This window comes from Danio rerio, chromosome 12 (assembly GCF_049306965.1).
Source record: "Danio rerio strain Tuebingen ecotype United States chromosome 12, GRCz12tu, whole genome shotgun sequence".
Lineage (NCBI taxonomy): Eukaryota > Metazoa > Chordata > Actinopteri > Cypriniformes > Danionidae > Danio > Danio rerio.
This window is the reverse complement of record NC_133187.1, coordinates 3,356,783-3,373,316: the sequence shown is the minus strand read 5'-3', so window position 1 is coordinate 3,373,316 and position 16,534 is coordinate 3,356,783. Positions and strand designations below refer to the sequence as shown.

General features: G+C 38.6%; 1 protein-coding gene across 9 annotated transcripts in view; it reads left to right on the top strand.

Annotated features, from left to right (window-relative positions):
* The window catches only part of LOC103911894 (cilia- and flagella-associated protein 337), a 39,165-nt gene that overhangs the window by 9,279 nt on the left and 13,352 nt on the right, over positions 1-16,534 (top strand). For all 9 annotated transcript variants that reach the window (XM_073918014.1, XM_073918020.1, XM_073918021.1 and 6 more), the window contains exons 10-17: positions 4,019-4,210; positions 4,445-4,690; positions 4,960-5,124; positions 8,619-8,768; positions 10,419-10,588; positions 13,362-13,501; positions 14,284-14,432; positions 14,521-14,738. In XM_073918014.1, the coding sequence (XP_073774115.1) occupies positions 4,019-4,210; positions 4,445-4,690; positions 4,960-5,124; positions 8,619-8,768; positions 10,419-10,588; positions 13,362-13,501; positions 14,284-14,432; positions 14,521-14,738 (1,430 nt within the window). The remainder of the gene's footprint in view (positions 1-4,018; positions 4,211-4,444; positions 4,691-4,959; positions 5,125-8,618; positions 8,769-10,418; positions 10,589-13,361; positions 13,502-14,283; positions 14,433-14,520; positions 14,739-16,534) is intronic.

Genomic DNA, 16,534 nt, shown 5'->3' with positions numbered 1-16,534 from the left:
TGGTCCTTAAAATCAAAACATCCTGACGAATTTGTCCAGTAGATAGATAGACAAATATAATGATAAATGGATAGATGGATGGATGGATGGATGGATGGACGGGCGGACGGACGGGCGGACGGACAGACAGACAGACAAATAGACAGATAGAAGGATGGAGGGATGAATGGATAGATAAATAGATGGATGGATGATGTATGGACAGATAAACAGATATATAGATGGATGGATGGATGGATGGTTGAATGGATGGACGGACCGATGGAAGGATAGATAGATAGATAGATAGATAGATAGATAGATAGATAGATAGATAGATAGATAGATAGATAGATAGATAGATAGATAGATAGATAGATAGATAGATAGATAGATAGATCGATGGATGGATGGATGGATGGATGGATGGATGGATGGATGGATGGATGGATGGATGAATGGATGGACAGACAGACATACATATAGACGGATGGAGGGAGGGAGGGGTGGATGGATGGATAAATAGATAGATAGATAGATAGATAGATAGATAGATAGATAGATAGATAGATAGATAGATAGATAGATAGATAGATAGATAGATAGATAGATAGATAGATAGATAGATAGATAGATGGACGGACGGACGGACGGACGGACCGACCGACCGACCGACCGACCGACGGACAGACGGATGGATGGACAGACAGACATATGGATGGATGGATGGATGGATGGATGGAGGACCAATGGACAGACCGATGGACAGACAGATGGAAGGATAGATAGATAGATAGATAGATAGATAGATAGATAGATAGATAGATGGATGGATGGATGGATGGATGGATGGATGGATGGATGGATGGATGGATGGATGGATGGATGGATGGATGGATGGATGACCAATGGACAGAACGATGGACAGACCGATGGAAGGATGGATGGATAGATAGATAGATAGATAGATGGATGGATGGATGGATGGATGGATGGATGGATGGATGGATGGATGGATGGATGGATGGATGGATGGATAGATAGATAGATAGATAGATAGATAGATAGATAGATAGATAGATAGATAGATAGATAGATAGATAGATAGATAGATAGATAGATAGATAGATAGATAGATAGATAGATAGACAGATAGAATGATAGATAGAACAATAAATAGATAGAATCATTTATTTTCAATCAAAGCTCAAGTGGATGTTCTTTTGTGTGGGTAAAGACAGTCACAGACCGTTAACAACTAAATACACCCTCATGATTCAGAGAGGTTGTTGTTGTGGTTTTTTAAAGGGAGTGTTCAGACCCAAATAAAAAGTCTGCATGCACTTGTTTTGTCGGACTTAATAAAAAGGAATATTCTCCAGCATTTTCCATCCTGTAATGTCGAAAGGAGTAGTAACCCACCCCCACAGTAGTTTCATATTAATTGCTTGAGAAGAAAAACAGAGTCCGGATATTGTGTAGATCCAGAGCTATGTGACTCACTCATTAGTCAGACTAAATCGCGACACAAATAATGACACAAGCTGGAAGATGTCAAGTCATTTCCCAGAATTCAGTTAGTTTCAGCTTTAAACACAATGTGAGCTGTGTTCAATTTAAAGAAATCAGCCAACTTTAATATATATTTAACTCTAAAAAATAAAGAATTTGATGAAGATTATTTTTGTTATATGCATACTGACTGTAAATTAGGCATATAAGAAATCGAATATCCACACAATAACTCAAACACTGTTAACACAAGTGTTAATACGAAATAAGTATTGAACACGTCACCATTTTTCTCAGAAAACGTATTTCTAAAGGTGCTGTTGACTTGAACAACCAAATAAATCCATATATGCAAAGAAAACAAAACTAATTAGTTTAGAAATGAAGTTCTGTGTAACAAAATGAAATGACACAAGGAAAAAGTATTGAACACATGAAGAAAGGGGGGTGTAGTTCGGCAGTGAAAGCCCAGACAGCAGCTGAAATCTCTCAGTAGTTCTTCAGCAACCCTCTGCTCTTCCTCAGTGTAAATGAATATCAGCTGCTTCAGTCTGACATCTACATTAGCAGCTGATTCAAATGTTATCACTCGATTGAATGGGCGTTATCAGTGGTTATCAGCGGATAGATATGGGCCAGTAGGGACCTTCTGGGTAGGCTCATGAGGCTGTTATCATCTATCCACATGGTTACTCAGCTATAGATCACATATGGCCGCCGCCGGAAGTTAACCAGAATTATTAAATTCTAATTTATTAAATTTCCCATTAATTGTATTTTACGTCTACGCCTACCCTAAACCCAATCGTCACAGTAATGTAAAAACAGATCTGGATCTGCAGTCTTCTCTATTTGTATAGCTTATTAATCATGTGGATGGATGACAACAGCCTTCTGAGCTTACCAGTAGGCGCAGAAGGACCCTACTGGCCCATATCTGGCAGCTGATAACCACTGATAATCAGGTGATAACATTTGAAGACATTAGCAAAATGGTGAAGATGAAATCAGGGTGGACATTTCAGCAAGACAAAAGCCCCTCTTTGAAAATACCGGTAAATTCGTTCAGGCAATTTTCCGGAAAGAGAAGTTGTAACATTACCGGTAATGTGCTGTGCTGTGTAAATGCAGAAGGAAGATTGCGGGAAAGAGAGCGTTCATGATTAGAACGGGCTGACGTGAGACGTCTACTCCAGCCAATCAGAACACTCAGACCCATTCACATCTGCACTGTTTATGAAAATAAAAGCCTTTGAATATTTTTCCTGACACATTTAGCTTCTAGATGTTAGTCAGATAATGTTTCTATGTTAATTCCTAATGCCAACGGTGTAAAAATTATCGATAAAATCAGGGCTTAATCTGTGCCGGAACACGCCGGAGACGGCACCTCTGAAATCTGATCCGGCACCTGATTTTACCGATCCCCCTCCTCAACCGCCTTCATCTCCTGTCTGCTGTTCACTTTCTTTCGCAACTCCCCAACACTCTTCACTTTCGTCCACGACAACCCCCTGCTCTTCACTTTCGTCCTTCGTTCGCGACACCCCTCCGCCATCCAACGACGCGCCCCGCCATCCAACCCCCCTGCATATTATGTACATCTCAACATGCGAAAGTTTTCCTTCATATAATTTAATCGAAGTTGTTCACAATACTTATACATCCACAGAGTTTGTAATGTAGTCAAATGTGTAAACAATTAGCTGCGGTTTGCGCTTCTGTATTTGGATGTCTCTGGAATAAGCTGCATGAATGCTAAAGATTGCTAAATAAAAGTGCCTTTACAAATACAACCACAGCCCTTTAGAGCTCATTTCTGGTTAATGATGTCAGAATTTACCGGTATTTTGGAATAGATGTGTGATTGGTCTTTTCTTGAAAAATTCCGTAACGTTCTTGCCTGTGTGAACAGCACTTTTTTTAATTTACCGGTAAAGTCGTTCTGGTAATTTTTCAGATATTTACCAGTATCACTGTGTGAAAGGGGCTAATGATCCAAAACACATTCTCGAATGATTTCAGAGAAAGAAAGTCAAGCTGTAGAATGGCCCACCCAATCACCTGACTATAATCCAATAGAGAATACGAAATAAAGCTTAAATTTGATAGACGAGACCCACAGAACCATCAAGAGTTTTACACCCTGTTTAAATCTGTGAGAAACTCTCACCTGAGCAACACATGTGACTTCATTCTCCATACAAGATGCGTCTTTAAGCACCAAGTTAGCCTTTTATATAGAGTATTAAACACATATCAGTAGTTCAGCAATTTCACCTTGAGTCAATTCATTGCTATTTCACACAACTTATTTTTTAGATTTGTTTTGTTTTATTTTTAAGTTTGTTTTGTTTGGTTTTTCACCAAAATCTGGTTCAATTCAATCTCAACAGCTCCTTCAGAAATAATATTCCCAGGAATAAACATGACATGTTCAATATTTATTTCCCCGTCTGTAAAACAGGCATTGATTTCCAACAAATTTTGCGATCTGAAACCCTGTTTTCCCTGTCTCCTCTTGCAGGGAGTGAAGTGTTTTGACTTCAGCTGCTCTCTCGGTCTGCTGGTAACTGCTGGAGTGGGTCCGGCTGTCAGACTGTGGAACCGATATGTGACCTCCCGCCCGACCGCAGTCCTGCGCAGTCACCAGACCACTGTGGTGGATGTGGTTATTCACCAGGCTCTGGGCAAGATCTTCAGCTACTCTAAAGATGCTGTTAGTTTTCCACCTACTAAATGTCAAAATGGAAAACAGATAGGTGACAACATGATGATAACAGCCTTCTGAGCCTGCCAGTAAGCGCAGAAGGCCCCTACTGGCCCATATCTATCAGCTGATAACCACTGATAACGCCAATTCAATTGAGTGATAACATTTGAAGCGAGTGTGAAAAACACTTTATATGCAATGAAATTAAAAAGCTTAATGGACCCTTTTCTCTTTCTGTAGGTGCTGAAAATTTGGGATATTCCGTCTCAGCAATGCGTAAAAACACTCCACCTGAATTTCCCCAATATCCAAGCGGGTGTTAGTCCAGAGCAGGGCAGCTTCCCTCTTCTCCTCAACCTGAGCTCAGATCCAGTGCTGCTGGTGACCTGTAGAGAGTATGTGGCCCTGCTGCAGCTGGACAAGACAGAAACCAGAAGCAGGTCTCACCTGTACACCTGCGCCCTCTATAATCCTCATCTTCAACAGGTTGGTTACAATCACTCCATATTACTGTAAAAACGTACAACGTCAACGTAAAACGTTTTAAAGATGGCCACCGAGTGAAATGACTTGCCTTAAAGGGACTTTGCTTATATTTATTTATGTAGCAACGTGTTCCCGTGACATGTCATTTCATTCCACGTTATGCCAACACATGTAGTGGAATGGCAATAAAGCTCAACTTGACTTGAACTTTAAATTGGGTTTAGTTGATGGTTTGTGGATGAACATTACTGATTGTTATCTCTGTCTAGGTAATCACAGCCTGTGCTGACTCCACATTGACTGTGTGGGATGTGAAAACAGGCATTAGGAGGATGGAGATCAGGAACGCTCACGGTAATGAGGAGGTTTCTTGTATGGCTCTCGATATTCACCAGCGTAGACTGATTACTGCAGCCACCAATGGCACTATCAAGGCAAGTGTGGGTACAAAAAATCCTCATACAGATGCATTAGTAGTGATCGGAGGGCAAAGGTTTTCAGTTTCCTTAACAGATGATCAGGGCTTTGTAGTAGTAAATTAGCAAGTGACTGTATAATGCATGGCTGTAAATGCAGGGCTAAATGTTATGTCATTTTTCGGTCGCTTTTCCGGGGCAGGGTCGCGGGGGCAGCAGTCTTAGGAGAGAACTCCAGACTTCCCTCTCCCCAGACACTTCCTCCAGCTCCTCCGGGGGGATCCCTAGGCGTTCCCAGGCCATCCGAGAGACATAGTCCCTCCAGCGTGTCCGGTGGGACGTTCCTTGAACACCTCCCTAGGTAGGCGTATAGGAGGCATCTGAAACAGATGCCAGAGCCACCTCAGCTGACTTCTCTCGATGTGGAGGAGCAGCGGTTGTACTCTGAGCTCCTCCCGGGTGACAGAACTCCACACCCTGTCTATAAGTGTGCGCCCTGCTACCCTGCGAAGGAAACTTATTTCAGCCGCTTGTATCCAAGATCTCGTCCTTTCGGTCTTGACCCAAAGCTCATGACCATAGGTGAGAGTAGGAACGTATATTGATCGGTAAATCGAGAGGTTTACCTTTCGGTTCAGCTCCTTCTTTACCACAACGGACCGGTGCATCAACCGCATTACTGCTGCCGCTGTACCGATCCGCCTGTCAATCTCACGCTCCATCCTTCCCTCACTTGTGAACAAAACTCCAAGATACTTGAACTCCTCCACTTGGGGTAAGGACTTTCCTCCAATTTTTATATTTGTAGGGCTAAATGTCATTGTCACTGCATTACCACAATTTTAAGTTAAAAACAAAGTCAATTTAATTGCACAGAAACCTGTCTTGTTAGATGATGCATGATAAAGTAGAACAATACTTACACGAAATCCTGAAATACTTGTTGAAATCATAGTTGTTAACATTGATTTTGGAATGAAGTGTGTAAAATTACGCAAGTGACATTTGAACAAATATCGCTGTGTAAATTAACAGTACATACTGTATATATTCATCTACAAGTAGTGACGCTACTAGCTTAACTACATTTCTCAGTTGCGTGGCTATAGCGTCGCTACTTTCTAAATCAAATTAAACCATTAGTTTAGTAGCGCAGTAGCGTACACACAAGCTACATTTACTGATCGTGGATCAATAAGTGACGGCACCGACATTCAATGAGCTGTGAGGCTGGTGTCCAGCCGATGGAAATAAATCCAAAACTGCGTCCCAAATCGCATACTTATGCACTATTCTACGCCATTTTATAGTGTAAATAGTGTAAGTAGTGTGTTCACACTGAAAATTCTAAAAATATTAAGTGCACTTTAATTACCCGGATGATGCACTCATTCAGCCGCTAAAATGAAGTGTGTAATGATGGACACTTCACGCACTCAACGACCGCAGGTTTGCTTACGTAGCGGAAGGGGCGGAGCTATCGGACGCACATGTTAAATAACTTTATTTATTTTGGATGGTGAAAGCAAAATTCTCCTACGAGAGGGATTATAGCACCTCCCGATGGTAAATGCGGGAATACTTGCGGCAGGTATTATTTGATAATTCGGTTGTTTATTTCATTGATTTGGCAACCATTAAACGTCATCAGGGAAATGGTTTGAATTTCCGCTTAGTAAAAAAACATTAGTGTGCTATTTAGGACAACACTACATACATATACTATCCTGTTGAGTGTGTAAGTGCATAAGTACATAGTGCATGAGTGCATAGTGTATAGTGTGCCATTTGGGACGCAGCTCATATGATAGGGAGAAGGATGATTTCTTCTTCCTGTTTTACGGTGTTCGACAACAAACTTTTTGGTGCGTTACTGCTACCTCTGGTGAAACTTGCTTGATGGAAAGATGACTGAGGTAGAGGAGTTATTTCTGACGCAGGATTCCTTGGGACCAAACCTCAAGAAGTACATGCTAAGATGCAATAACTTAATATCTGATGCTGTGCTCAAAAAATAAAAAATACATTAGTATATATAACACTATAATGCTTTTTACAATATATATATATATATATATATATATATATATATATATATATATATATATATATATATATATATTATCAAAAATATTGTCCTTTACTATAAATGACTATAGTATTTAAAATGTGTAACACCTGAATTTTTGTTTTAGCTGTTATATACTATAATGTGTTTCTGTTTAGTACAGCATATTATTTACAGTACATTATTCAACTGAACTATTATGCCTCATTTGTTTCATTTACAGTTTTATTGATCACTAAGATATGGATTTAAGTTGCTTCGATTTAAAAAATAAAAATTGTAAAAATAGCTTAGATGTAGCTAAGCTACTTTTTCCATGTAGCTTTTAGCTTAGCTTGCTACATTTCCGAGGGGGTAGCTTTAGTGTAGTTAAGCTACATTTTAAGTAGAGTAGCTAATAGCTTAGCTGTCACACAACCAGCGATCGCTTTCCAGAGATCGCTGGTTCTCACACGAACACCAGGACTACACTTCCGCATTTTCCAGGACTACATTTTCATACATGCACTGCTCCCAGACACCCATGCTCATTCATCTGCTTGATTGCACACACCAGCTGAACCCTGTCAGAGACTGATAACATACCATACATAAACCACTCATTCTCTTACCCTGGTTGCCGAGTCTTGTTTACCCTAGTGTGACTTTACAACGCGGTTCCTTGTCTTGTCTCTCCGTGTTAGACCTTAGCCTTGTATCCCTGTTATCCTGTTTAGCTGCCTGCCTTGTGACCTGTTGCCTGTTTATACTACGACGATTTTGGATTTGCCAGCATATACCCGTTTGTACCTGATTTGACCACTGCTTGCCTGACGCTGAATAAACCTGCTTATTGGATCTTACCTTCTGTTGTATCTGTCACTCCACCCCAGTCGTTACATTAGCTCACTACATTTGTCAAGTAGCTTGCCCGACACTGATATCTAGTATATGACATGATTAGCTTTACTGTGTTTTTTTCAAAATTCTTTTTAAAATATTCCCACGTGATGTTTAGTAGAGCAAGGAAACTTTTCAAAGTATTTCCTATTGGATTTTTCCATGGATAAAGCCTTTTGTCTTTAAATTTGGCTGTAATAAAAAGGGGGAAAAATTATACTGCTAAGGTCAATTTTATTAGTCCTCTTTGGAAATATATGTTTTTAGATTATTAAAACTATTATATTGAAAAAAATCTTCTGTCCATTAAACAGCACTTGGGAAATATTTGAAAAAGAATGTAAATGACACAGAAAGGCTAACACGACTTTAATCAACTATTCATTCATTCATTCATTTGTATTTATAAATTCATCTGTATTAATATATGATTTTTCAATTGATTACTTAATTTATTTAAAGTCTAAAAAAGCTAAAAATATAAAAATGTAACAATTCCTTATATAGATATTTCTCCCCTTGCTGCTGACTGCCTATTAGTAACAGTGATCTTTCATTGCTGTAGGTGTGGAACCTTCTGAATGGCCTCAATCTTCATAATCTAGAGCCGGTCTCCAACAAAGAGGTCACGGGGATCATCTGTCATCATGATGACCAGCTTCTGGCCACAGGCTGGAGTCGACTGATCACTCAGTACAGCATTGCATTTTCAAGCGTAAGAGCCGTATATCTCTTAAACACTCCATACAGAAATCTGATGCATACATGGAAATACCGTATATGAAAAAAAACATATATGATATACAAGTTCATATTTGGATTTAAATATTTTTCCAACCGCTAGAATTACAAAAATGGACATACTGTACACTCAATGGCCACTTTATTAGGTACACCTGACTAGTACCGGGTTGGACCCACTTTTGCCTTCAGATCTGCCTTAATCCTTCAACAAGGTACTGGAAATATTCCTCTGAGATTTTGGTCCATGTTGACATGATAGCATCACGCAGTTGCTGCAGATTTGTGGTCTGCACATCCATGATGCAAATCTCCCCTTCCACCACATCCCAAAGGTGCTCTATTGGGTTGAGATCTGCTGACTGTGGAGGCCATTTGAGTACAGTGAACTCATTGTCATGTTCAAGAAACCAGTCTGAGATGATTCGCGCTTTACGACATGGTGCGTTATCCTCCTGCCATCAGAAGATGGAGACACTGTGGTCATAAAGTGATGGACATGGTCAGCAACAATACTCGGGTAGGCTGTGGTGTTGACAAGATGCTCAATTGGTGCTAATGGGCCATTATAAAATATCCATAATTGGATGTGCAGCCGACAAATCTGGAGCAACTGTGTGATGCTATCATGTCAATATTGACCAAAATCTCTTAGGAATATTTCCAGTACCTTGTTGAATCTATATCATGAAGGATTAAGGCAGTTCTAAAAGCAAAAGCAGGTCCAGCCCGGTACTAGTAAAGTGTACCTAATAAAGTGGCCGGTGATTGTATATTTAAGATTATAGCTAATATATTTACACATATATGTACATTTTTATAATTCCAGTGGTTGGATAAATATTAAGTATACTGTAAATGGTGATTTTGTTTTAAATAGATTTTTTTTTAAATGTTGCATATATGACATTTTATTTAGGTAAATTCCAAGTATAAACTAGTAACTCATAAGTAGGGCCAGATGAAATCTGCAGACGTTTTTTGCTATTTCTGCTGAGAACTTTGGTAAAAATCTGCGGATTTCTGCAGAATTATTTTGGGAGTATCATAACTAAAACCTTATAATATGAAATAAAAAATAGTACCTTTTTAACTTGTATTTAATGTTTTAAATGCATATCCAATTAGATCCACTTTATTTAGTAAACAAAGCAGGTCTCTCATATAATATATCTAATAAAAGACAGAAAATATTACTGTAAAAACTGTATTGTACATAAATCAGATAAACATTTTCATATTAGTCAATAATATTACTGAAATTAATAAAAAAAATGGAATAATTATAGATTTACACACATTCACTCAAGTAAATAAACAGAATTAATGATGGGCTAAAAATCTGCGGGAATTCTGCATGCACAGATTCCATGTGGGCCTACTCATAAGTAATTTGCATATACTACAATATATCAGATTTATATGTGAGACACACCAAAGGCTACATACTGTAAAAACAAAAAAGGCTTTCAGCCGGAACAGACACACTTAATGTACATGTTTTCCAGTTCGATTCAAATGGGTGTGTAGTGCTTTTGTGGTCACACCTTAAGACGTCTATGGGTTTTAATGGAGGTCTGACACAGCAGATGTGATGTTTACTGAAGTGTATCTGTGAGTACAGGACATGTACATTAAAGCAAACCTGTCCTGGAAGTCTGGTTGTCAGCACAGCGAGGATATCCTGGCTATGGATCACTGTCCCGTGCTGGGGCTTCTGGCTACTGGGAGTTACGATGGAGAGATCATTATATGGGCCCTGGCTCTTCAGAAGCCCTTCACAAGAGTGCAGACGTTAGTATGAAATCAGATCAGATGTGCTATTTAAAACAGTTTGCTTCCTTATTTGGAGCATAATAGTTTTAATAACTCATTTCTAATAACTGATTTATTTTATCTTTGCCATGATGATAGTAAATAATATTTGACTAGAGATTTTTCAAGAAGGTAGTATTCAGCTTAAAGTGACATTTAAAGGCTTAATTAGGGTAATTAGGCAAATCATTGTGTAACGATGGTTTGTTCTGTAGACAAATGAAAACAAATAATGCTTAATGGGGCTAATAATATTGACCTAAACATGGTTTTAAAAATTAAAAACTGCTTTTATTCTAGCCGAAATTAAACAAATAAGACTTTCTCCAGAAGAAAAAATATTATAGGAAATACTGTGAAAAATTCCTGAATCTGTCAAACATCATTTAGGAAATAAATGAAAAGGAAAGTTCACAGAAGGGTGAATAATTTTGACTTCAACTGTATATTAACACTGTAACCACCAGAGTTACTTGAATTTACTGAATTCTGACCATTCTCATATAAGATGTCATATTGCCAGGTCATACTTACTTTAAAAGCTTCTATTAGGATATTAGAATTAAAGAGGAAATGAAGATTCCACTTTAATGAAAATATATCAAACAAACTCGATTAATATAACCATTTAGCAGAAAACGTCATGTTTTACTATAGATTTTATACCTAGGGCGCCGCCATCTTGGAATATCACTGTGTCTGACATCACGGGGTTGGTTCCGTTCCCTCAGCTGAACAGATACAGTGGTAGTAAAGGAGACTGTAAAGCCTAATTTAACCCGATGTGTGAAGTTGTGGACGTGGAGCTGCTGCAAATACAACAGTTGAGTGTCTTAAGTTGTGTATTTTTCTTTTGTTTATACCTTTCGTTTGATGTGCTGTGGTCCACTCTCTCATGCTGGTGCAGTGCTGCACTTCATGCATTGGGTTAAATTAAGCAGTCGCTTTGTTCAGTCCGTTACAATCATGGTTGAAACCCAGACAGGCAGTCAGGCAGCGATAGAGTAGAGAAAAACGCATCAAATTATCTGTAATTAAAAGGGGAATAAAGAAAAATAGAATAAATATCTATACTTTTATACTAGACACACATCTGATGCTTGTATTTGCAGCAGCTCCACGTCCACAACTTCACGCATCGGGTTAAATTAGGCTTTACAGTGTCCTTTTCTTACATTGTATATGTTCAGCTGAGGGAACAGAACCAACCCTGTGATGTCAGACACAGAGACACTCCAAGATGGCGACGCCCTAGGTCTAAAATCTATAGTAAAACATGCCGCTTTAGTCTAAATGGTTATAATAATCGAGTTTGTTCAATATATTTTATTAAAGTGAAAACCAATGTACAAAATAATGTAAACTTGGCTAAGTGCTTAATTTCTCCTTTAAGCTTTGAATGTCTGTCGTCATATTCTATGAAGTCGTTACCCTAAAAATACATTTTTTTTGGTAATAAATACAGCCTGTAAATGTGCATGGGTTACTAGACTGAACTCTTCATTCATTCATTCATTCATTTTCTTTTCGACTTAGTCCCTTTATTAATCTGGGCTTGCCACAGCACCAACTTATCCTGCATAAGTTCTACGCAGCAGATGCTCTTCCAGCTGCAACCCATCGCTGGGAAACATCCATACACACTCATTCACACACAAACACTACGGCCAATTTTAGTTTTACTCAATTTACCTGTACCACATGTTTTTGGACTTGTGGGGGAAACCGGAGCACCCAGAGAAAACCCACGACAACACGAGGAAAACATGCAAACTCCACACAGAAATGCCAACTGACCCAGCCGGGACTCGAACCAACGGCCTTCTTGCTGTGAGGAGATTGTGCTACCCACTGCGCCACCGTGCTGCCCCCGAAGTCCTTTGTGTTTTATTATTTGAATAAAATAATAATGTTAGAAATAAATATGCACACATTTAGGACAAGTCAGGGTATTTTCGGTATGTGGGTTTTATTTTAACTCTTTATTTTAACATTAAGTCAAAATGAGCGCCTCGGTAGTTCAACCATAAACTCACTCCCAGTCCACTTAGACAATTTTTGAAAATGAGCTTTAAACAGCTTAATAGCCGATCTTAACATTATGAATCTTGATGGTACATTAGCAAAATTAGCCTGTTTTGTTTTAAGGGTCAGAGAAAGAGGACGGTGGAAAATATGTGGGGAAAATTCTGGATAAAAAGAAATAACAAAACATACTCATTACAAATAGGAATTGAATGTGACAAACCCCACAGCAAGAAGGTCGCTGGTTCGAATTCCATTTGGGTCAGTTGGCATTTCTGTGTGGAGATTGCATGTTCTGCCCGTGTTGCTGTGGGTTTCCTCCGGGTGCTCCGGTTTCCCCCACAGTCCAAACACATGCGCTATAGGGGAATTGAATGAACTATATTGTCCGTATGTGAGCGTGTGTGGGTGTTTCCCAGTACTGAATTGCAGCTGGAAAAGCATCCGCTGCATAAAACATGCTGGAATAGTTGGCGGTTCATTCTGCTGTGGCGACCTCTGATAAATAAGGGGCTAAGCTGAAGGAAAATGAATGAAAGTATGAAAGTGTGTGTGTGTGTGTGTGTTTCTTGTCATTCATTTTTAATTATTTATATCATTATTTTTAAATTATTGTCTACTATTATAAAAGAGTTTTTTTCTGTGCCGATGGTCTGTAATGTTATTTTTGTTCTTGAAAAATATTTCTTTTTTTGTGGATGTGAATAAATTGTTGAAATGTGTGCAGAGTTCATCTGCCTGTCCACCGGCTGCTGTTCCTGCAGAGCCGCGCTCAGCAGAGTCATCTGAGGAAAGCTGCTGTGCTGCTCAGTTCACAGGCTGGGTTTGTCTGCTGCTGGAGCGTCTGCGGGCCCAGACATAACCACGGTAAACATAATAACTGAGAGCAACTGATGACAACTTGACACCATACAAACACCGTCATGTAGACCTTTTAAATTGCACCCTACTTCAGAAACCATAATATGTATGCACGAGTTAAAATAATTACTTTTTTTTTTTTAAGAAGATTGTGTTTACCAATTGTGTTTACTACGTTTACCAAGACTGCATTTACTTTATTAAAAGCACAACAAAACAGTAATACTGTAAAACATCATTCATTCATTCATTTTCATTCAGCTTAGTCTCTGATTTATCAGAGGTCGCCACTGCGGAATGAACCGCCAACTATTCCAGCATATGTTTTACGCAGCTGATGCCCTTCCAGCCGCAACCTAGAACTGGGAAAATTTTTCACCATAGGTGCCCTTTAAAATAGGCACTACTCTATTAAATAAACTGCGTAGTTGCAATCTAAACACCTACATTCTCAAGTAGAAAAGCCTCAAAAGTGCACTATGTTGTCCAACAGCAGTAATATTTGTCAAACTGTAGACCGTCCTCTGCTTGTTGCTTGTATGTGGGTGGAGTAATACACAAAGGTGAAGGGTGAAGAGGCCTTTGTGTGCTGTTACTGGCAAAATATTGCACGGCTATCAGCCAATCAGATTTAAGAACCAGACAGAAGTGTTGTATACATATATATTTGTAAGGTTTTTTATGTTAGGATTAGTGTCACTGTTTCTTTTTTTTTTTTTTTTTGGCATATTTGTATATATATTTTTATGAATCAATATCTAAATAACATTCATTTATGTGTGATCCAGGACAGTTCTATGTGCCTGATAAATCTGGTGAGAATGTGACGGGTTTCAGCACAGACCCAGAAAATAATCTACTTGTCACTGGAGACACAACAGGGTCCATTAAAGTCTGGGACATCGCTCAGTATGCCTTAAACAATGGAGATATGGAGGTATGGAAATGTACGCTTTAGGATGAAAGGTACCTAAATTCAGCATGACTTATTACTTTAGGCTTGATTTAATGTGTGTTTCTCCTAGTCTGCGGCTGGTTTTCCTCCACTGCTGCACTCTTGGAGTGGCCATGAGAGGGCGATAGTGAGCAGTGAGGTCTTGCTGTATGAGTCTCGATTCTTCATTCTGAGCGTGTCCATGGACCGCAGGGCCTGGTTGTGGACCCATGAAGGAAGTTGCGTGGGATGTTTTGGAGAGGAGCAGCAATGGGATTTGAGCAATCCAGACACTTACCAAACCAATAGGTAGAGTTGCAAATTAGTTATTGAACAACATAATTGGCCACTTTTTAATTGGGTCTCAATTAGGGCCGCACAATATATCGTTTCAGACCCGATATCGCGATGTTATCATTCACAATAGCCATTTCGCAGGATATGCAATGTTAAGTCTACATTATAATTGATCATTTGCATGTGTTTTTGAGGCCTGTGACTGTATGAGGATTTTAAAAGCATTCAGGCCTATGAAATCGTGCTGTTTGTAACTATAATAACTATTAATTATATTGAGTTAATTATAAACATAGACTATGCAGTATTACTTCTCATTTAATTATTCAATTACTGTATTCTTAGTTGTTTAATCGTGATTATTCAATTAGATTATTGAATTAAGTATCATGTAGTTTCTGAAAAATATTTGAATATTAATCCTGGGCCGCCACAGCGGAATGAACCGCCAACTTATCCAGCAAGTTTTTATGCAGCGGATGCCCTTCCAGCCGCAACCCATCTCTAGGAAACATCCACACACACACTCATACACTACGGACAATTTAGCCTACCCAATTCACCTATACTGCATGTCTTTGGACTGTGGGGGAAGCCGGAGCACTCGGAGGAAACCCACACGAAGGCAGGGAGAACATGCAAACTCCACACAGAAACGCCAACTGAGCCGAGGTTCGAACCAGCGACCTTCTTGCTGTGAGGCGACAGCACTACCTAATGCGCCACTGCCCCGCCCTTTTTATAAAGGTGTAAACCGTAAGTTTAAATGGGTTATTGGAATATTATGTTCATTCAATTAGAGGTTTTTTCTTTTGTTTCATATGTGGAAAACATTTTTGATTAAAATAACTAGCTAAATGGACCCCAGAAGGCAAATTAATGTGATAAAATGATTGAAAAACTTCACATACAAATTTTTAAAATAAGATATTTGCAATCCTTGATGCTTGGTGTATTAAGATAAAACACATGCATGAATCTAATCATGTGCAGTGACTATATATTGAACCTTGATTTGAACCTTTTTCGCTGTATATGTGTCTGTAAAAAGTATTTTCTTAGCTCACGTATTTGTTTTCTACATGTACAACATTTAAGTTGAAATAGATTATTAAAATATTATTGTTAAGGACGCTGGACAATAGAGTTAAGGACACAGTAGTCAGGCAGGCAATGGTTAAACACAGGGGTAAACAGGTACATACAGGCAAATCCAGAAGCATAGTCAGGTCACAGGCAAATGGTAGATAAATTAGGCAGACAACATAAACGAGAGAACAAAGTAAAGGTCAGACACAGAAAGACAAGACTAGACTAGACGAACAATTCATAATGTTGCAGGGTAACCGAACAAGACTCAGCAAAGTCTCTCTGTGTGTGTGTCTGTTGTATATATAGTCTGTGTTATCAGACCTTGAGCAGCTCCCAGCTGTGTGCGTGTAATCAAAGGAGAACTGGAACAGGTGTGAGTGGGTGGTGCATGACAGGATTTGTAGTTCAGCATATCTGTATGGACTAGATTGCTGATGATTGTGACAATTATCTACAATCATTTAGATTTCTTTTTATTTGTTGTTTTTTGTTATTGCTTTTACTGGAAAGGCTCTTCCAAAAGGTTTGCCATTATTTTTGTATCATTTCAACTAATCTTACAAAAAAAAAAAAAAAAAAAAAATATATATATATATATATATATATATATATATATATATATATATATATATATATATATATATATATATATATATATATATATATATATATATATATATATATATATAAGCAGTCAAAACAGACTATAAGCTCAT